Source organism: Epinephelus moara, chromosome 7 (genome assembly GCF_006386435.1).
Source record: "Epinephelus moara isolate mb chromosome 7, YSFRI_EMoa_1.0, whole genome shotgun sequence".
Classification (NCBI taxonomy): Eukaryota; Metazoa; Chordata; class Actinopteri; order Perciformes; family Serranidae; genus Epinephelus; species Epinephelus moara.
This window is the reverse complement of record NC_065512.1, coordinates 25,974,578-25,996,884: the sequence shown is the minus strand read 5'-3', so window position 1 is coordinate 25,996,884 and position 22,307 is coordinate 25,974,578. Positions and strand designations below refer to the sequence as shown.

Sequence of the window (22,307 nt, the reverse complement as noted above, 5' to 3'; positions counted from 1 at the left end):
TTTGGATCAGACTTGTGGTTGAAGTATCATTGAATATTTATGTAATTAATAAATACCTTGTATGTGATTATCATTGAACTGCTAAAATCCAGTGGACTGACTCCAGCTGTTGGCAGGTTTTAACACCAGCTTTGAGTGGTGGTGCGATCAGCCGCACAGAAACAAGCCAGCAAAGCAGACTCAGTGAGAGCCTGATCATGTTGTCTGATGAGGCACTGACACTCTCTGGTTTATCAGTGTAACTACAATGTGGCTGGATTGGCCCTCTCCCATTACCACTCCATCCATTAGCTTTAGAAGAAAATATAGTAGTTTGCCTCAGGACATCCAAAACTGAAATTAGATGAAATATGTTCATTTATAAAACTCAGACCAACACTTTTTTTTCCTAACAAATGAAAAACTTGCCTTTTTTTATCTAAAAAAATGAGCATGGCTCCTCAATTTTTTCTACAAATATGGTACATGCCCTTTTTTATTAACAGTTTTATTGTTGTTGTTTTTTTCCTTTAGAATTAACATACATTTAACAAGAGAAAATCAGATAAAAACACCAAATGAAAAAAGAACATCAAAATGAAAAAGAAAAACAAAACAATACAAACCAAAAGAGAAAAGAAAGAAGAAGAAAAAATATAGAAGATGGGAGTGGAGGTGAGGGCGGTGCAAGGGTGACGTTTGAGATGTGTTATAACATACATTGGATCTCATACATCAGTTGTATAAAGGCCCTTTAAACTGGAGGCAACTGTTTTAAAAGCGTACAGACAGTGTCCCAGTGGTCTTTCAGGTGCTTAGTCATCTAACAGGCTGTTCCATGTTTAGCAAGTCCAGGTATCCCTTCAGCCAATAGTCCCTTGTGAATCAGGCTGTTTTACACTCCTTCCAGTTTAGAGGAATTAGTCTTTTAGTAGGCTAGTTAAGCAACCCAATGTCCATAAATGCCAGACAGTGACTCCAATGTTATTGTCCAATATCAGGCCCAGTAAGCATGCTTTGGGCACACTGGGAAATTAACACTGAAATACTCAGACATAAGAGATATCACCTCTAATCAGAGGGTACAAATATAGTACATGTCACCAGTACAACAAAGGAAACAACAGATGTTGGAATAGATAATACTAACACCCTATGTTAGAAAAATAGTGCGTATATACATTCTTAACTTTAATTTTTTTTTTTTACAAGAACACAAATTTCAAACCAAACTAAAGTTGGAAAAGAATTTAAGATGAAAAAAGTTATACATTTTCATGTTGGAGCCAAATTATTTGGGGTATACTGATTAAAATTTACTTAAGTCAAAGGGCTTTGTTGGCATTACCATAAGAAAACACCATATGGATATGGACATGATCTTACAGTAGGTCATTCAGAATATTGTTGGGATAATGGAAACAAAATACAAACAGTACAAAATGTAGGCTATATCACATTTCAATTTAAAAAATGAAGAAAGTAATACCTGAACAACAGTTTATGTTATAATTTGTTTATATTTAGTACTAAATATCACATATTGCAGTCATTTTTGTTTTGTTCCAATCTACATCATATTCAATCAACCTACTATGTGCATTAAAGACTATTAAAATAGGTTCAGGATCCTTTGTAAAGTTTTATTTGTAACCAACTATGCGGTGCTGACCTCCCCCGCTGGAGGGCGCTACCTCACGGGGACGAACAGGCTTCATCTCCACATGATCATTCATCCGCCAAATTTGGATTGTGTTGTGTTTCCAGTTTTCTCAGCCAACAAGCGTTAAGTCAATTTACGTAGCTAGGTAGAGCGATACCGGAAGTGTAGTAATTGAGATTCCAAAATAAAGTACGTGAAATAGCAAACCACCCTATTCACCTTCATAAAAATGCTTATAAGTTTGAAAATCTTAACCGGAAGATGACTTTATTTTGTGGCTCTTGACGCTCGCGGTAGGTACAGAAGCAGAGCGAAGCCTACAGTTGTTGATAGTGTCGCTATAGTAGATATGGACCCGCAGTTTAAAGACAAAGACGACGTGGCCCATACAGTCGAGAGGCTCAAGCAGAAATATTTACAGAGGACGAAACAGGTTTGAGTTTAACGACAACTTGAAGTATTGTCACACACTCACTCAGCTTGTTTGATAACTTCATGGTAACGGTGCTATCCTTTTGAAGCAGTTGGAGTTAGCTAGCGTGTCCAGTCTTCTGTCAGTGGTCCAGTTGTGTAAATGCAAACCTTGTTTAACGCACACTTTACTTCCATAGTCAACCTAACGTCGAGTAACGACTTTTGTATCGCTACTGACGTTAAATGAAAAACTCTATTAAACCTAAAGGATATGTGTTGTAACCTCACTTTACAAAGTGTCAGTTCAACCTTCTTAAAGAAACACTTCGTGAACGTTAGCTAAATTAACTAACTTGTCATTAATAATGAATACTCGCCTAACTATATAATGAGCCATAACAAACCTTTACAAGTTAAATGTGTGCTCTACCAGCTATGGTTTTGACAGAAGAGTCATCATTACCTGACAGATAATTGAACATAGTTGTGACGTCCTCATGCAGAACATGATAGAAATGTTAAGTCGCTGCTTCTTTGCCCTAAAACATGTCTATGTCCTGATTCCTAGTTACCACCGTCAGAAGACATTGCCTCAGGTACCAGTGATGGTAAGTGCACTTCACACAGGGCCTCCATTATGCTCAGATAACCAGGGGTTCCTGGCTGGGATTTAGCAAGTCTCTAACATTATACACACTTATTTAATTAACTGATTTAGAAATACAGAAGTGATGAGATGTGAGGTGAGGTGTGAAAAGTAACTATTGATTATAGGTGCACCCTCTTCCTTACATTCCTCTATGGTGTAATACAAGTTAAAACTGTGCACAGACACAGACAGGGTTTGGTCTAACCAAGGGATCAGCAACATTTATCGAAAGAGCCATTTTTAGCCGAAAAAGCTCTCAAATAATCTGCCTAGACCCACAAAACATATTTGAGCCTTATACTGAAGGTAACAGTAAGTCTAAATTCCGCCCATCATCATTACTAAAAGGTCTAAATGAGCATTTATGAATATGTTTACCACAAGATGGCTACTCTGCAGTTGGCTGTTTATGATTGTTTGGTACTTTAACTTTGCAGAGTCAGTAGTTAAAGCAAACAAATATGTCCACTCACTGTTGAAGTGAGCCAGAGCCACAGGGTGCATACCCCTGGTCTAACACTACATGTGGGCTAATTGATGATCCTTGACATGAAAAAAATGACTTATCTTGACCTAACATGCCACATGTCTTTATGTTCAATGTTTAGGGGCAGTACATAGGCTCATTTTGGCCAACAGATCCAAACAGCCGAGAAAAGAGTTGAAAGGCTACAGCAAAGCTTTACATGAGCTCTTCAAAGCAGTGTCCAACCATCCTGACCAGTAAGTCCAATGAGATTACTATTCTACTTCTTCATGTTTAAGTGTTACGCCTTAATCAAGATGTGTTGCTGTGTTTTCTCAGGTTTGGCTGTGATCGTGGTCTGCATGGCAGTAATGAGGACCTGAGTGGGGACTCTACAGCTGCAGCACTTCAGGATTCCCAGGTGCTGTTAACAGAAACAGGTGCGTGCATGTGTCAGAGCAAGACACCAGTCACCAGTGTTTGTGCTATCTGAGTTGAAGAACCGACCAGCTTTATAGCAAACTCAAATCATAAAATAGATAATAGTGAGAAGTCTTTGCATTTCACCTGAGTTCTTGCAACCGATTTTCGTAGTTTCCTGTCATTGCTAAAATTTTTGACCTTTCCTAACAGATTTTGTTATAGGTAGATCATGAGCTAGTCTTGGGCTTACCTCTATTGTACCTGTCTTTATCTAGATGTGACCTTGTCTTCCTGTCTGGATGGTAGCCCTGGGTCCCAGGAAACTGAGACAGATGGGGAGTTGCGGAGAGCTCACCAACTCCCTGACTCCTGCCGTTCCTCCTCCTTAGTACTAGCAAAGGTGTACCAGGAGATGATGACCATCTACGAACAACTAAAAGTGAGAAAGCAGAACCATTGTAATGACAGTTTATCAGTAAATCCAGATGGGAAAAATATAAAACAGAGAAAGTGATTAGGTGTCAGTTTCTTTGTTTGTTTTTACTTACAGATGTGTGTATAGCATGACGCACCAATTGAAAAGCAGAGAATGTGATACAAGGGTGCCTGTGTATTTGTGTTGGCATTTTCCTATGCTTGTATTTTGTGATTGTGAAGATCAGTTTTGAGTTTCACAGTGAAAGATTAGTTTGGATTAGAGATGGAATATTGCATTGTAAAGTCTGGTAAGATTAATGTTTATGTGTGTATACAGGCAGAGCGACAAAGCCAGCAGCAGTGGGAGAGGGAGCTGCAGGAACGAGAGAGGAGGCTGAAGCAGCAGGAGGAGGCTGTTGGGAGGCAGGCCGGGCTGGAGGAGATGCTACACACTCGCATACTAGCTGTAGAGGAGGTCAGATATACACTGAGTGCTTTTCATTATGTTAACTTGTACTTTCCTGCACCCTTCCTCCTCCTGTGATCCAGACATTGTTCCCCCTCTACCACCACGGAGGATTTTCCATCCCTTAAATGCATCTCAAGGAGAAAGCAGGCTTGTGGAGTAGCTTAGAGTGAGAAAACACAGGTGTATCCTTCACTGAAGTCTTTTTTTCAAGTTCACTGTGGCACTGTAACTGAATTGACCAAGGACTCTTTATGTGGCACCTTTAGCCGCTCTGTCCTCACATCTCTTTTTCACATCCTTGCTGGAAGGAGCTGAGACGTGGGGGAGGGAGGTGAGGCAATACCTTAGCATAATGAAAAGCACTCCATCCAGTCACTTTAAACACAAGGGATGTATTGTATTGTGTATTTCTGTATCACACCCCATTTCTTCTCCTTCCACCATACCACTTGTCTCCTTTCAGGAAGTAACTGTGGTCTGTCATCCTTTATCATAACCTTTCAAATCATACCTTTCCTCCAAACATAATGTAAATCTTAATTTTAAGTGTAGGATATAGGTGTAAACTAATGTATGTGCATATCTAGTGTTTAGACACTTAAAGGTAGTTTAACTGAACCCCAGCCATGTTTTAAGGAAATACACTGTCATAAAATATAATAATTTGGCCTGATCCCGTGAGTTGTATCCCATGATGCTGTCCAAATCAAATAATCAGACTAGCCAAACAATGGACTGACTATTATAGAACTATGATAGTAAACTTGAGTCAGTATAGTATGTCATTAAAGTGTTATAAAGCATTGATGATGTGCACTGTATGTGTCATCAGAAACACCAGGAGGAGGTGAGCCAGCTGCAGGGTCTTGTTCAAGAGAAAAGCAAGGAGAACAGGAGGCTCAAGTCCAGCTTTGACACCATCAAGGAGCTGAATGACAACATGAAGAAACAGGTTAGAAGTGACCACATTCAAACCATGATTGTCTGCATTTTGTTGGTATTTTCAAGGTTTGATCAAGTCCTTCAACATTCTAAAGATATATAAACTCAAGGGCTGAAATGTTGCGGTGTATTCACTGTATTCATTTCATCAGATTGAAAGCTTAGTATGATTTACAAGTCTTTATTGTATCATTGTGTTTAAATGTACAGGATTTATGATCTGTAGGGCTGAACACTAAGTGCTTTATGTTTTACTCTGAGAGTAATATCCAACGTGGAGTCTACAGACACCAATCCTGTTATCAGCTCAGTGTGCCAAGAACCAGCCTTTGTTTGACTGGAATATTCTTTCTTTAAAAATAAAGTGACCAAAAATGATTAAACCTTTACTTCATTATGGGTGGAGGAGTAACGGACTCATACCAAACAGTTAGTGCCTTGGACCACAGGAGGGCGCTATGACATAACCCACCTGGATGTTGAATAATACAACAGTGATGTAAAATCATTCAATCTGCATTGTTTTCATGGTATTAGTGTCTGTTGGGTGTTTTGTAGCTTTTGAATGAAGCCCTCCTTGCTTCAAAAATGTTTTTTTAAAATGGGCTGATTTATATGCAAGGAATGAGACAATTGAGGGAATGTTTCTTCTAGACAGCTGTCTTGCATAGCAGATTGACATTCATGTTTTTTCAATCAACAGCTGAATGAGGTCAGTGAACAGAATAAAAAGTTGGAGAGCCAATCCAAGAGGGTGCAGGCTCGACTTGAGAACCTACAGGTAAGAGCACAGATGGTCGTTGCTTCATGTTTTATAACTAGTGTCAAGGCAGTTTGCTGTTCAAAGCACTTCAAGTTCTAACATTCAGTCTGACAGTCTTTAGTGTATCATGACGATCTGAACTCTTTTTTTAATGTCTTTTTCCTCTATTGTGTCTATAATATTTGATTATTAATATTATTTGTCTTTTTACAGAGGAAATATGAGCTCAGCGTAGCATCAAGAGGCCTTCAAAAAGTGAGTCTAAAGAGCACAGAGTGTGTAAAACCATCCAAAATGGAGAAAACTTCTGCCTCAGGAAAACCCAGCAACAAGGTAGTTCAACAACTGTGTGAGTGTGTGAATGTGTGTGTGGGACAGCTGAATATCCTGCCAATCAGTAGGATTTGTTCTAATTAAGGCGGCGTCATTTTATTTCTTGTCAGTGTTCATTGAGAAAACATTATGCATATCATTAAGCGTGGTTAGACACATTCTCATTTACACACATCCAAGCTGAAACAGTACCCCGATCCTCCACAAACCACACTCAGCTGAAATGATAAATCGTAGTTTGTGATTTTGTAATCATCACTGTTGTTGATGAAGATGAATTATCAGTTAAGCTCTGAGCTCAGTGGATACGGCTGCATTTGCCATTTAGAAGATAATATTTTTCCTGCTTTATTCAGAGAACATTGACTGAACCAAACCTTCATTTCATTACCATACTTTTTCCAGAGTTTGATTAACACCTTTAGGCTCCCCAGTGAAATCACAGTCTTGATGTTGTATTCACACTTTTAAGAATATACCTTTATGTCCCAAGGCTGAACTTCAAAAAGTTACACAGTTATAACTTCTAGTCACGTTTCTTTAGATCTTGTCTCCTTAGGCACTCACTGTGGGACATATGCAGGACATATTACAGAATCTAGAGCAAGATGTGTATCTGATAGATGATAACAGTAATTTAACCCTTTATATTTTCACCCTCCGTCCTTCAGGGCAGCTCCAGTCCCTCCCCACCAAAGCTCCTGGCCCTCCTTCTAGACTGGGTGCTTGATGGCCAGACGTTCTCATCGGTAGCAGGAAGCGAAGGGAAAAGTGTTGGCCAGTGTCTGCCGCCAGAGGTCGTACTCAACGAGAGATGCCTTAAGGTGGCACGTTCACTCTAGCTTCACTGTGGTCTTCGAATTTGGTCTTTTTATTTTTTTATGCTTATTTTGCTTTCCTGGTTACAAAAGAGCATTAGATAAAGACTCATTAACAATTTTGTATTGCAATCAAAGTCATAAGTTATCTTTGTACTTTAGGTGCTGCCGTTACTAGCAGATCAGCTTCGTCACACTCCTTCGTCAGAACCTGACCTCCTCCTCAACGTTCTTCGCCTCATCCATTGGGCTTTGAGACACATGGACAGCAATACACAGGTGCAGTGGTTAGTGTTGTCACCTCACAGCAAGAGGGTTCCCGATTCGAACCCCGGGATGGGGGACCTCCTCTGTGTGGAGCTTGCATGTTCTTCCCGTGTCAGCATGGGTTTTCTCCAGGTACTCCAGCTTCCTCCCACAGTCCAAAGACATGCAGGTTAATTGCTGACTCTGAATTGTTCGTAGGTGAGAATGTGAGTGTGAATGGTTGTCTGTCTCTATGTGTCAGCCCTGTGATAGTCTGGCGACCTGTCCAGGGTGTACCCTGCCTCTCGCCCAAGAATGTGATATAAATAAGTCAATGATTATGTATATCTAACACATCTTATTATAAAATATGACGTAATTTGTAATCATTTCTATGAGGTTTTATTGATGCCTTGCATCACTTTTAATTATGGAAAGAATTTCATAGTAAAGAAACAGTCATTTTATAATCGGAACAGTTGCGAAGCTTTAATTGGCAATGGTTGAAATTGTATTTTGGGGCAGTGGTGAAAAAAGTTAAGATATAGCCCTGGGACATGTGGGTATGTGGGTTATTAGCCTCATTGTTTTGAGGTTTTACAGATTTTTCAAAGAGCAGTAACATTCATGAAAAGTTATTGTTAGCTTGACAGACATTTCTTTTGTTTTGACTTTATGCTAAAAGGTCACTTGTCAGCCACATGATGTCACATGACGTGCTGTTTTGTCTGTGGTCACTCGTGGCAAAGCTCATCACTATTCTGATTCAGCCAGCCAAAATGCTGAAAAGAGATATAGTGAAGACAGTGACAGAAGAGTAGCTAGATAATAAGCACTACCTGAACACAGAAACAGGGAGATATGCTGCTTTTTTAATGTTATTTTTCAGTCGAAATTTGAAAAAAAGAGTCAGAAGCCTTTTTATGGCTGCCTTTTAAAATGTGATCAGCTGTTGTCCGAAAACTTCTGATCCCACACATGGCTGCCAGAGGGAGCTTCAATCGAAAAGAAAGCCAATTTGTTCCTGGAAAAAAAAGTCTTTTGGGTATCTGCTCCTTCCAGCAGCATCCACCTTCTTTTGTAACGGATTATTTGAGCTGTCAAAAAGCAGCAACACAGAGGAGTAAGCTTACATTCACACAGTGCTGTTAATGCTGTGGCCTGCACCTTCCTCGGTTATTAGTGTTTGGCCTTGCAAGAGATGAATGTTATTCTTCAGAAAGCTGCTGGGTCACTTTGACAACATCATTGCAGCAGAAACCAGAAACACGACACAGAGTTTTCCCTCAAGACATACTGTAGCTACACATCAGAGAGGTACACATCCACTTCAAGCAGGGGATATCCACTTTATCGCTACATCTCCCCTCACAGCACGACGGGCTTTAATGTTTGGAGGTCCTGTCGAGTTCCATCTTGTGTTCAGATGAGAAGCGTGGTTATCTGAAGTCCCCTGCCTGTCTCTCTGTGTTGAACAGAGTCTAGACGTTAGAAAAAGGCTGTCCCTGTCTCTGCAGCTTTGATAAGGGCCCTGAGCCCCTCAAGAGCCCCACATGACAAATACTGTGTATCAGCTGTTTCTGCTTGAAGGGGTAACGGATGATAGGACAGTTTTGATCCACTGTCCAACCCCACTGTGTAGGCTTATCTCATTTTAAAGGCCACCTTTAGCTGACTCATTCTCCAGCCCTCCCAGTCCTGACTGTGAGCTTCCAGCCTTGACTCCCTGCCCCCCACTTCTCAACCCACAATCTCAGACTTCCAAGCTTTAGTCCTCCTCTCCAGTCTTGCTGCAGGGAGCTCCCCCCTCCAAATGATTGTTTGTCAGGCCATGTCATATCTGCTCAATGACATGCTTGATGTCCAACTGGAATCACATGCTCCTTTATTGCTGCAATATGTGTTCACTTGTAAGACAACAACCAACCACTGTTGGGCCACAATAAATAAATGAAAGAAGGGAGATAAAGGTCCCTATGGAGCTGATGGAGACTTGAGGGAGAGGCAGACGTAGGTAGAGAGAAAGGGATGTAGTGACTTTGAAAACCACAAGCTCCTCGCTGCTTTGGAAATACATAAATCTTGGATTGTAGAAGTTTACTGATTTATTGGCTCCTTTAGTTATTTGGGGAAGTCAGAGAAGATGCCTGCCGGCTCCCTGTTAGGCTGAGCTTGTATTTTCTACTCTGGCATTTGATGAAGATCGTTGTAGGCATATCATTCCTATTTTATATAACAAAAGTAACCGAGTGCAGGCACAGTCCTGTATTCTGTGCAGTGACCATGTGTGTTTGTGTGTGTCTGCACAGCATGTAGCACTATCTGCTACTCTGCGGCGGATAGGAGAGGAAGTATCAAAGCCTCCAGGCCAGTTAATGGTGCCGCAGTCTGAAGATCCAGACCTGCCCAAGTCTTGCAGTGGGGCTGGTGGTGGACCCTGCAGGAGCTGGCCTCTTTACTGCAGCCCCTGTCCTCACACACGCATCCTCTCCGCCCTCATCATCCTCCGCACTGTCACACAAGGTAATAATACGGGACACACATTTACACTCTATTATATTTGAATAAAGCACGGAAAGTACATTACAGACATAAAGTAGAATAGTAGGGTTAGAATGATGAATTAGGTAGGGCTGTGATTATTTTTATTATTGATACATGTGTTGATGATTTAAATGATTAATCAATAAGAGTGTTGGGTCTGTAAAATTTCAATTTCCCAGATGCGAAGGTGACATCCTTAAATTGCTTGTTAGTCCGAACAACAGTCCAAAACCCAAAGATGAAATATAGAATTGAGAAACAGGAACCAGCAAATGATTTTTGCTTTTCACATAAACTGTTTATCAGCGATCAAAATGGAAAGCTGTTAACCTTTGTTGATTCCACACTGGTACATTATTGATAAATTTCTTCTATTCATTTATTATACCTCCCTATTATTTACTATATTTTCAAAGTGAATTTCACCACCATGAGAGCTGCAAAGATGAGATCTGAATTTCCCAAGGTGGCCTGTTCTGTCTCCCATATGGAGAAACTACAGAACTCATTTAATTTGCCTACCACTGGCACCACAGACTTAATGTAAGTGACTAACAGAGAAATAAGACAGCAGACATTAAAGCTACAGTTTACAACTTTTACGAAAATTAACTGTTGTCATATTTGCTGAAACTGTCACTATTTCCTCACAGTAGCACATGAAACAGAGTCTGTGAAAAATGTACTGTGCCTGAAGCAGAAGAACCAAGAGAGCCCAGGGGCCTCTAACGCAGCTGTCAGTATGCCAGTCACGAACCCGCTCATGATCTGCGGTCAAACTAGCCGGTGCTGATCAAATATGAATCAAGATTCTGACACTGCATTGCCTATTTCGCACCTGAGATATTTTCAGAAGCATATTTTAGTGTAGTGTTTAGCTGTAGTATGAGAAAATTTGCTCTGGCTAGTGGGCAGAGCTTGGCTTTCACTTTACTGTTTTCAACGTAGCAGCCGGACCACAAACTTTCTCATTTGACAGCCAAACAGTACACTAAGATATGTCTCTGAAAATATCTGAGGTGTTAAATAGGCAGTAGTAGAATCTTGATTCATGTTTGATCAGCGCCGCCGATTTTGACAGTTTGACTGCAGTTCACAAGCAGTGATTGACATGATTGACAGCTGTGTGAGAGTCTTAGATTTCTGCAAATGGTATTAGAAGTGCTACGAGGAGGCAGAGGTATATTATTTTTTTCTTATGTACTACTGTGTAGGTGTAGTGACAGTTTCAGTCTCGATATTACATATGCAATTGCGTGTGAATAAATTCAAGACCCTTTCCCACTCCCACACTTAAGCCAAGTAAGGAGAAAGATAACGGAAAGTTATTGTGGATAATGATGAAACTTAGAGTGGAAAGTTCTTTTTATGATTCATGTTTTATTTAGATTACACTCAACACATGTTCTGTAATAATAATCTGATTAATCTTAAAGCAGAATTTGAAAAAGTTAAGGTACTCACTGTAGTTAGAAGAAAACCTGGATGCTACATCTGCTGTAACTCATCACTTCTCACTGTGCCAGCACCCGACCTGTGTGGGTGTGATTCCACAGAAACAGCCGGATGTTAAACATGTAACTGAGTGTGGTGTTCTCACACACATTTGGCACGCTGTCTTTACTTCTTCCTTCACACTTCAATTAAATTTCCACGTCACTGCTAATACAAGTTTCAATTTGAGTGCAAAACCGAGGTGACCAAATCTCAGACGTACTTTATGGCACCGTTCTGTTTGTTTATTCCATCTATTACAGTTGATGAAACACTGCTGGCCAGGGAAGATTTGACCATTGTTAATCGGATCAGCTTATCACGGCATACACAGGTTTTCTAGCCACATTAGTGCCTTGTCACATGGGATGGTACTGTCAGTCAGTCCACCACTGTGGCCCAGACTGAAATATTTCAGCAGCTATTGAATGGATTGCCATTCAATTTTTTACATGCATGCATACATGGTCCCCAGGATTATAGCTAATGACTTTCGTGATCACCTGACATTTCTTTTAGTGCCAACAAGAGGTTGGCACTAAAAACTTTGATTTGATTTTCAGTGTACAGTCTTGACTACTTTTGGAAGGCTCAATAAGAGTTTTGGTTCAGATGTTGAAATCTCCAGAGGAATTTATCCAAATGACTTTGGTGGTACTCGAGTTTTTATTTATCGCCACCAGCAAATTGACATTTTTGGTTATAAGTGAAATATCGCCATAAAATTTGAATAAATGTCTGTGAATCTGTGGCAGACATTCACATTCTCCAGATGGTGAATTGTAGTAACCTTGGTGATCCTCTGACGTTTCATCAAGCAATATCATCGGGTTAAATCTCTCCAATGATTTGGCTTATAATCAGCTATCTGCACACTCCCATCTGTCCCAAATAATCTTCGGACAACTGCTTATGTCTGTTCTACAGGTTACAGTTACAGTTTGGTTTTCTTAAAAAAGAACATTAGCCTAATTGCCCCACTGGGGACAAATAAAGTTACTGATTGACAGAGCCACTAGCGTGGCTTTAGGCTGTTAGTCTTAATGTGATACAAATATTTGAAAAGGCACAGAAACTTTTAGCTACATCCAAATTTTGCTCCCTATCCTTCCACACTATAAATCCTCGGGCACTCAGCTGGTGCAGCGTACACATCCTGACATATTTCATGATACTCTCCTCTGAACTGACCTTCCATCTGCTTGTAGTGCTCAAGGGCTCCATCAGTATGTCTCTATTTAGACTCTTTTCTGTCAATCTGCACACCAGGCTTTCTTTCCCTCCTCCTCTGAATTGACGTGAAACCAGATTGAGTATAATGGAGAGGTTTCTTCCCCCTTGCATATTTGCTGGGATCTTACACATAATAGGTACCATTCTGAGACTCAGCTAACTAAACTCAGCCCAGAATAAAAACAAAAGCTTTTATCCCATGTCAGGTTGCATAAATTCAGCACTTTCGGACATTTGAAAAGCATTTTCGCAGAACTTCAGATATTCTCAGAACTATTTGAGGCAATCACAAATCATATGTTTGAATTTGTCAGGGAAAATGGGTTCTGGACTACAAAAGTGACTGGAGAAGAATGGCAGACATAAAGGCCAAAGTAGAGTACAGTGGTGGAGGATGAGAAAGAAAGGAAAGCTTGGGTAGTGAGGATAAGATGGGGAAAGAGTAGATGGAAGATAAGAGATGAGATTAAAGCTGCAATGATTAGTTCAATAATAGATTAGTCAATCGAAAGATAATTAATCCACAACTGTTCTGATAATCAATTATTCATCTATGTCATTTTTCAAGTTTTTTCAAACATTTGGTAGATTTGGGTACTTGACAATTTGAATTCTCCTTTTTTTTTTGGGGGGGGGGGTCAAATATTATTGTAAATTGAATTTTTGGGGTTTTTGGACCAGTGGTCAGACAAAACAAGACATGACGACTTGACGATACAACCTTGTGCTCTACAATACTCTCTAATGGGCGTTTTATAACAGTGTTTTATGTTTCATAGACCCATCAATTAATTGATAAGATGACAAAGAAATCGACAGATTAATCGATAATGAAAGTAAATGTTAGCTACAGCCCTAGATTTTTCTCGAGTTGTTTATAATACAAATTACAGAATTATAGCTTGTATTCTTAACCAAGCATTTTTGACTTAGCTCATTCATGGACTGTTTCAAGACTGAAATGACAAACACTCAATTTAAAACCCAACTGAAGTATCTCTGTATGTGTACGCCTCTCTCTATCCTGTCTGCAGCTGACGTACTGGCCCAGGCTCTGGACAGTCTCCACACCGAGCTGATGTCTGAGGAGAGCCGAGGCCTTTTCGTCCACTCTGGAGGAGTGTGTGTGCTGCTGTGGATGCTTTGGGCTGGACGTGGAGGTCTGCGCACACCTGTAGACATCCTGATGCAGCTAACTGAACAGTCTCGTAAGTAAACGTGCTAGATGACGATAGTGTAGAACCCATCATCAACCAAGGGTGATGGGCTTTCTTATTTAATTCCTTCCACAAATTCCACACCAGGCCAAACAGTCTTTACATGGAGAAACCATATAATGTGCATCTATTTAGTATTTAACTTCAGTTTTAATATTCAGCAAAATGTGTGTTTTTAGTGTATTTTTGATAATGACACAGTCTGCCAGCTTGTTTTCATCGTAATCTGACACTTTTTTGTCATATAAATGAGGTGTGAAATTGCAGAAAAATGTTTCCTGGAAGGATAATTATATGTGTGTTAAAAGGAGACAGAAATGTCCATGTTTTGGTATACAACAAATATAGCTCCCCTGTAGTTTACTTATCAGACTCGCAGTACACTGTGGACCCAAGCATGCTGATAAAGACACATTTATCTTGGAGGACGTTGTAGAAAGCAAAGTTGTCTGAAGAAACGACAAGAAAGAGATGCAACACAGTTTTTTCCCCCTTGCTAGAGAGGGTTCAGGGACGAGCATGATCAGCTGTGGCTGTCAAAGAAACAGCACTGCAAACTTAATGACATATTTCTGTCATCACCACTGCCACACTCTGTACAGTTTTATTAACACTGTTGTCACCCTGTTTTGGTAATTGTTGAAATATTAATAATGATGACTTTGAGTGAGATGACTAACGCTAAATTAAGGAGAGCATGCTATCACACATTTTTAAAGTGTTACAGAAAAGTTGAAGGAATATTTTTATTACTTTACTACAACGAGGGAGTCCAACTGCAGCGAAGGTATGACACAGAACATTAGAAACAGCACTTTATTTGAATTAGGAACTCCACTATGGCAACACTACTGTAGCAGCTAGTTAGCATTTTGGTACATTTAGAGCGTCAGTGAATGTTATAAGGGTTGCAATCTTGTCCAGAAAATGAAGTTATTGCTTATTTATAATGTATGTAGAGTAAAATTTCTAGCCTGCCCAGCATCTAACTGGTGACCTCGAGAATCACTTTTAAAATTCACTTTGCCTGAGAAATACCCTGTGCTTGATGTGGCCTCAAAAGCTCTTCTAGCCCAGATTTATAGACTGTCTTTACTATCACTATTTACTTTGATTTATACCAGCTCCTCCTGCAGTATCCGTACATATCGTCCTCACATAAAAACCACATGTGAAAAGTAACAGTTTGTCTGAGCTCACATCAATCATAAGCACTGGTCAGGCAAAAGATTTAGAAGTTGTTATAAAACCGTGGACCTCCACCACCTCCTGGATCTTTTATGGAAAGACAAAAGACTTGACAGAGATGCATGAGGAGGAGAGAACAGCTGCAGTGTGTTTTCATGGAGGGGCCAGTTCGGGTTATGAGCCATATCATTTCAGATTTTTGTATGCTACAGTAATACGCAGCGGAGCCATATGCTGGAGGTGACTGGGGCTGGAGTTCTGTGTGTGTGTGAACATACAGTTGTGTGTTTCAGTGGGACTGTAAGTCCAGCTAATTATTGTGTTTTACAAGCATTAATGAGGAGAGACAGGACAGAGAAAGAGGAAGGGAGAGAAAGGTTTGCACCTTAAGGTTGCCAATAAAGCCAAAAAGGTCACAAAACAGACATACACACACAACCTTGCACATACAGGAAGTTTGTTGCCATACTGCGACAACTTGACTACTTGTTTTAAGCTCAGTCACGTACGCATCTTGTTAATAGCACATTTATGGGTCGCAAAATGTAGTTGGCCACCCAAATACACAAACACATGCGGTGACATTGTTTTACCAGCTTTGACATCTGGTAAACAGTGGGTACACTTGCTGCAAAACTGCTTCATGCAGTATATTTATCTTCCATGGCCACATATGAACCTACTTGGTGTGTGTGTTTGTGTTCTTCCCATGCTCGCCACAGTAGAGAGGTGTTTGTTGTTATATGTTTTCATAGTGCTGCAGCTAAAAACGCCCTCCCTGACCTGGTTACACTACTTTAGACAAGAACTTTTCACCCCTGTTTTTTGCTATTTGATGTGTCCCGCCATAAGGAAAGTGTCTTTATGTGTAAGCGTGGGTCTGTATTCCCATAACCACATATGTGTAGAATGTAGCACACATTAAAGGGATAATGGCCAGGGCTGGAAATAAGCACCAGCCACGTGGCAAATGTTGGTAAAATATGCAAGTGGCTGCTAGATTTGCTTCGCTCGCCAGCTAAAAAAAACAATGGTATTCTATTGAGTAGTTGGTAGATTTTGGGATCCACTGACCACAGTGGCAGGTGGACAAAATAGTTGATGTCCAACCCTGATAACGATCCATCAGCAGACCAGACAGTGTGGGCAGAAGTGCTGTGAACTTTTGTTAGTCCCCTGGTCTTGGTAACAACAACATTATGGTAGGTAGGAGTTTTCAAATGATTCTCGTTCAGGTTTGGAAGGTTTTGAAAAATGGGTCAGTTAGCAATGGTCAGAAAATCAGTAATTGTTGAAGTTAAGATTTTGTTTGAGAATTTTTTAATTGATTAAGTTTAATATCCTAGAGAAAAACTGGTTTGCAGTGAGGTCATTATCTTTTGCGTCATCTCTTTAGTTCTTAAATTGACAGAAAATTACCCAACAATTTGATGATCTTTAAACTAAGTGAAAGAAAGAAAAAATTCTCTCTAATTTGACGATATGCTGTTTTCCTCTGTTTTATGTCAACGTAAATATCCTCAAGTTTTGTACTGTTGGTCGGACAAAACAGGCAAATTCAAAACTTATCTCTTGGCAGTCTCACCATATGATAAGCACTGTTTTTGGCTTTCTATGATCTAAGTGGTCAATAAATGAATCAAAAAAGGACAGATTAATCTTAACAAAATAAACATTAATTGCAGCCTTACACCTTTTACTACCTCACACAATATGTTCAGCTACAGACAGGTACTTTAGAGGCCAACCATATTGTCCAGCCCCCATCAGCAGACATTACACTGAATATTCACTAGTTGGGAAGTTTTAGTGTGAAAGATGTAAAATGAGCAAGAAAAATGCGTCATAGTTCATGGTCATGTCAGCACCATGTATAATATATAGTAGTTTTATAACCTTGAGGTGAGGTGATGCTGTTGCTGGAAAAAGACTGACCAAACTACCCTCTCCTGCTTAATCCTTCTTGTATTATCTTGTATTCCACCCGTCTTGTCCTTTCTTATCTGACACTGATCCTGTTCTTTCCCGTCCAATCCTCTGCTGTGATTTGATGCCAGCAGAACCTCTGCACCAGCCAGAAAAGTCTCTCTGTGACTCAGATTGTATTCCCTCACCCTTGTGCGTGGTCGAAGACGGTGGAGAGTTAGTTTTGAAAGGAGCAGGAATGTGACTTTAGCAGAAACAAATGCTTGTTTGCTAGGAATTGACTAATTTTAGGACGACATGAGGTCCACATTTGCTTTTATTAATTCAAAGTATGCGCAACTTCCATCTGTGTGGTTTGATGCTGTTGTACTTCCTCTGTTTCATCTCCCTGCGTGTGTGAGAGGTTAGGGTTTGATAAAGGGAAGGTCAGAGTTAATAGTGACAATGTGGAAGCTCTTCCAAATACACTCATTAGAGTCTCTCAGACCAGCATCTGTGTCCCTGTCAGTTTGATTGTCAAAGTGTTTTCATGGTTTGTTTGTGCGGCCATGATTTAATTTTTATGCAAATCTGAAGTTAATAATTTTCATCCTCTCAGAAGTTCTAACATTGAATAAAAATGTGTTGTTCATTAGAGAAATTGTTTTGATAGTATCCTTCTTTTTCTTTGCTCTGCTTGTGTCTGTGTGCTTGTAGGCTACTTAAATCCCTTCCTGGAGGCGTGTAGCTGCGAGGAGTTTTTCCGAACAGTCTCCCAGCTTCTTAAAAACCCTCGTCTTGAGCTGCCGTCGCTGGAGAAGCTCTCCATCCTTCTACAGAAGCTCTCCACAATCAGGTAGACACACTAATATCCATACTGATAATATCATACACTGAACAAGGATTAACTTGTCTCTGATCATGAGTAGTAAATACCTGCAGGCTCGGACATATGCAACTATATGCACTCTTATCATTTCTTTTATGTGTCTGCACAGACTGATCTTTATCTGACAAATACTCAACCTGGGTCCAGATGTGAACTCAGTAATAAACTTCAAACGATATGTATTCCTTTTACCAAGGATATGTATTGCCATTTGGACTATTACAGTGGTTCCCAACCTTTATGGCTCGTGACTCCGAAAAACTAGGAAGAGAAACAAATAAACAAAGATCAGAGGAAATCTGAAATCATAAAAGCTACTTTGTGCAGCATGACTTTTTTTTTTCTTATATCCTACACTGTTGATCATCATGTGGCCCCTCAGATCGATCTTGTTGCCCCTTGGGAGTGTCCCAACTCCTAGCTTGGAGAACCACAGGATTGTTAAGTCAATTGTAGCCACAGTTTGGGTTGCAGATCATCTTAAAGGAGCTGTATGCGACATTCTGAGCATATCTATGTTTTAAACGGGCACTGTGTAGGAATTTCTCCCATCTAGTGTTGAGATTGTGAATTGCATTCAAACGGATAGCACACTCTAGCGCCTCACTGTTTCAAACGCGTATTGCAACAACGGTAGGTGCTGTGTACCAAAAAGCTATGATAACATTGATGAAATCATGTCATCCGATACATCATGGAGTATTCATTCAGGCTCCTACACAGACACAGCTGTTAGCCGCTGTTAGCTGTGATTCTCCCTCAGCAGCTCTCTCCACCTGGGACTGTTAGCTGTGATTCTCCCTCAGCAGCTCTCTCCACCTGGGAAAGGCTACCCCGATGTTGACCCTTATTTATTGAAATCGCCGGTCACGTTGCCTTTTTGCCTTTTTTCAAATGTACCGGCACTTGTGACTAGCCTGCTTGCTGCTGCTTTTCGTCACTCTACCTGCAGGCGGAAACCGGAAACCGACAAGTGAAAATGCGAAAGGCGATTCCGTATTTCTCAAATATGTCCCTGTACGTACCTGTATTTTCAAGATGGCGCACGTACATGATGAGACACAATGTATATGTAAATGAGAATTTCGGAGCTTACGGACATACTTAGATACGCTGATGGAGGTAAATACACATGTGCAAGGACACACTTTGGACTGCAAAATTTGTTTGTCTCAAAGAACAACTGAAATTGTTACACATAGTGCCTTTAAAGTGTTGGGTGGGATAGCCTCCACACGGTTCTCAACCGGCAGCTAGCAGCTAACCGTGCTAACTCAATAAACAGTGCTAACAACAGCCACAGTGCTGACAGAGCTCACATTGTTAGCCTGGGGGTAAACTGAAGGGTGGGTGCAAAGCTTCTGTGAAGACGCTGAAGGTTTGGACGGCTTCCTCAGCAGTAATATCATTATTAGCATAGTGCAGAGTGGCGGTGATTAGCTAGCCAGTGGGATACACACACATGCACTCGCCACGACACCACCTACACACACACAAAAGTGCTTTAACTTCATTCACTGCTCAGGACTCAATTACTTCAGTGTATCTTCACAAAGCAAATAGTTGTTTGTTGTTAAGTCAATACTCTGAATGTCATATACAGCTCATTTAAAATGATATTATGCAGGATTTTCCCCCCAAGAAACAACATATAGACTTAAATCTCTCTCAATTATCCCTTATTACTTGCTAGAAGTTTGTGGCGGTGTATTTATCTGCAGAGACTCTGCCCTCTGCCTGTATTTTACTATTTTCTTCTTATTTTGCTAAGTTCAGGAAGATCCTGATCACAATGCACAGGTGAGGTTAGGACTTTATTAAGACTTAGCAACCAGGTGCCTGAAAGTAAGCAGCAAAAATCCAAGAAGAAGCAAAGATAATCACAGACACAGCAGTCAAAAAAAAATTGCACATACAGCAAGGCATACCAAGCTCATTTCAAAACTTTGGTGATACTGTTTACAGGCAGTAACCAACACTATCATGGTATGCATGGTATACCTATGAGGCCTAAATAAAGTTTTTTCTTGACTGTGGCAGACTTGTATTAGTTTATTGGTCAGTCAGCCTCTTTGGTCCAGACTTTAATGTCTCAACAACTATGTGATGGATCGGCACAGAATTCTATACAGACACACATGTTTCCCAGACAATAAATCCTGGTAACTTTTGGTGATCTCTGATTTTTCATCCAGGGCCTCCACATCTGGAGAAGTTTAGTTGTGTGTATTTCCTAGACTCAACAGGTCGAGTGCGTGTTTACAAAACTAGTCAACTGGTCACTGATTGTTTTTTAAATACATCAGAATTTTATTTGTCAGGTCCAACTTTTCGACTTCCTTTTTGGTCTGCTCAGTCAAGTAGTGTAAACCTGGCTAAAAATGACCAGTTATACGGCTATGGTACACTAGTGTAGTGCTGGACTGTGACTGACTCATGTGACTTTGTTTCTTTGAATGTCTGTGGACTGATGACTTGTTGTTTATTTCTTTGATTTTGTCCAGGAAGAACCGTCGTCTGTTTGAACTGTCCTCCCTCCACCTTCAAATACAAGAACTTTATCACAAAGCCAACCACACACACACCTTCCTCTGCCTTAACCTCAGGTCCATCCTCCACAACCTTAGATAACACACACACTCATGTGTTTCACTTTCTCATACTCGATTAAAGGCCTCTTTAAAAATTCCGACTTCCCGTTACAATAAAGATGACTTGCCTTATGTTTTAGTACTTCAGAACATTGCTTTGTCTTTCATGTGTGCTCAAACTGTAATAACCATGTTTCGTACTTCAAGGCTCCATGCGGCTCTACCTCAAAATAACATATGCAGACGCACATTCTTTATTTATTTATACAGCAATGTGTTTTTGAATTTCTTTTATCTGTCAGAAGTGTTTTGTTTTTTTTAGCGTTGTGTATGTTTTGCACTTTGCGACCCATCTGTTTTTATGTTTCACAATGCTAATCTGATGTCTTGTCTTCTGTTCTTTCTGCGATGAAAACGAGTGTCATGCTTGCCAGTGACCTTAATGGGTGTCTGATGTGCGTGAAGGAAGAGAGGCTGTGACTGTGAAGCTTTTAATGACAATAAACAAAAAGAACTGAAGGACATTAAGATTGGACTGCATATGAAATGCTGAGATCCATATGTTTTGCATAAACTCGTCTTATTTGTTTGTTGCAGAGCATGGGTGGGTTGATGGGAGTAATGGTCTCAGTATGGGACACACTGGTAGTGCTGGTTGATGGAGGAGATTGGACGGACTGGAACAATTACAGCTGATATTTAAAATGTACCGGGGAGTGCTGGTCTGAATTTGAAAGTTGTGCATCCAGTTTTTTAAGACTCTCGCAGCCTCCGAAGTCCTGAATTAACTGCATGTTAGTTGTTGTGTTCTGATCAGGGTTAAAGAAGTCAAGAAAGAGAATTGGATGAAAGATTTGCAAGATATTATGACCTTGGATTACATATTTGTCGTAGAATGTAGAATACAGTATACTTCTCTACGAGGCCCATAAATCGAATTGATGAGTCTACACGTGATTTGGACAAATTTACGGATAACAGGATGAGCCCCTTGAGAGGCATCATCTGTGAATATTACAAGCAAAAGCAACTTGATTTCAAATAAGAAAGGACATCTTTAGAGACTGACGGAACAAGAAGACAAAGCTGTCTGTGTTTTGTTTTACTGTGTACACCGCATTCCCTACACCATGCTCCCCGTTCATGGAATGTCGGTTATGGGAACTTCCTTGACAATATTCTTCCATTCGGAACACCCTGCAATGTCACCAATGCAGACATCACTTCCTCCATGTATTATCCTAGTAACGTAGACATCTCACATACCTCTTGCTTCTACCATGAAAATTTTAAAACACTGAAATAAAATATTGGAATATATATTGAAACAAAAATGGATACCTTATTTTATTGAAATGTATGTAACTTGTGACTAAATGTGATTTGATTAGTTTTCAAGATTTACAAAATAGTTTACATGTCTGTAAGTATTGTAATAGACGTTTTAAGTTACCTGAAAACAACAACGCTCAGATAATCTATTCATTAAATACTCTGATATCTCTAGGGAGACATGCTGTTGTTCCTCGTATGACTACTTGCAAGCTAAACTTGCCTTGGTTTGGCTCCGCAGGCACAATGACAGATGGGTAATCCTACTTGTCAATTTCTGGCAAACAGATGAACCCGTGTTTAGTTCTTCCTCCACAGTTGACTTTGAAGTG

At 40.2% G+C, this 22,307-nt stretch overlaps 1 protein-coding gene across 2 annotated transcripts; it reads left to right on the top strand.

The window, feature by feature from the left end:
• Nucleotides 1-1,949: 1,949 nt before the first annotated feature.
• On the top strand, nucleotides 1,950-21,963 carry LOC126393616 (coiled-coil domain-containing protein 138-like). 2 transcript variants are annotated; one of them, XM_050049857.1, is made up of 15 exons: nucleotides 1,950-2,075; nucleotides 2,625-2,664; nucleotides 3,314-3,428; nucleotides 3,511-3,611; nucleotides 3,870-4,033; nucleotides 4,349-4,486; nucleotides 5,313-5,432; nucleotides 6,126-6,203; nucleotides 6,399-6,518; nucleotides 7,190-7,342; nucleotides 7,499-7,615; nucleotides 9,892-10,105; nucleotides 13,888-14,061; nucleotides 17,881-18,019; nucleotides 20,557-21,963. In XM_050049857.1, the coding sequence occupies exons 1-15, from the start codon at nucleotides 1,992-1,994 to the stop codon at nucleotides 20,681-20,683; spliced, it is 1,884 nt and encodes a 627-aa protein (XP_049905814.1). In that variant the 5' UTR covers nucleotides 1,950-1,991; the 3' UTR covers nucleotides 20,684-21,963. The 2 variants fall into 2 exon arrangements, with proteins under 2 accessions (XP_049905814.1, XP_049905813.1); XM_050049856.1 differs by having other exon boundaries at nucleotides 7,499-7,735.
• Nucleotides 21,964-22,307: the final 344 nt, after the last annotated feature.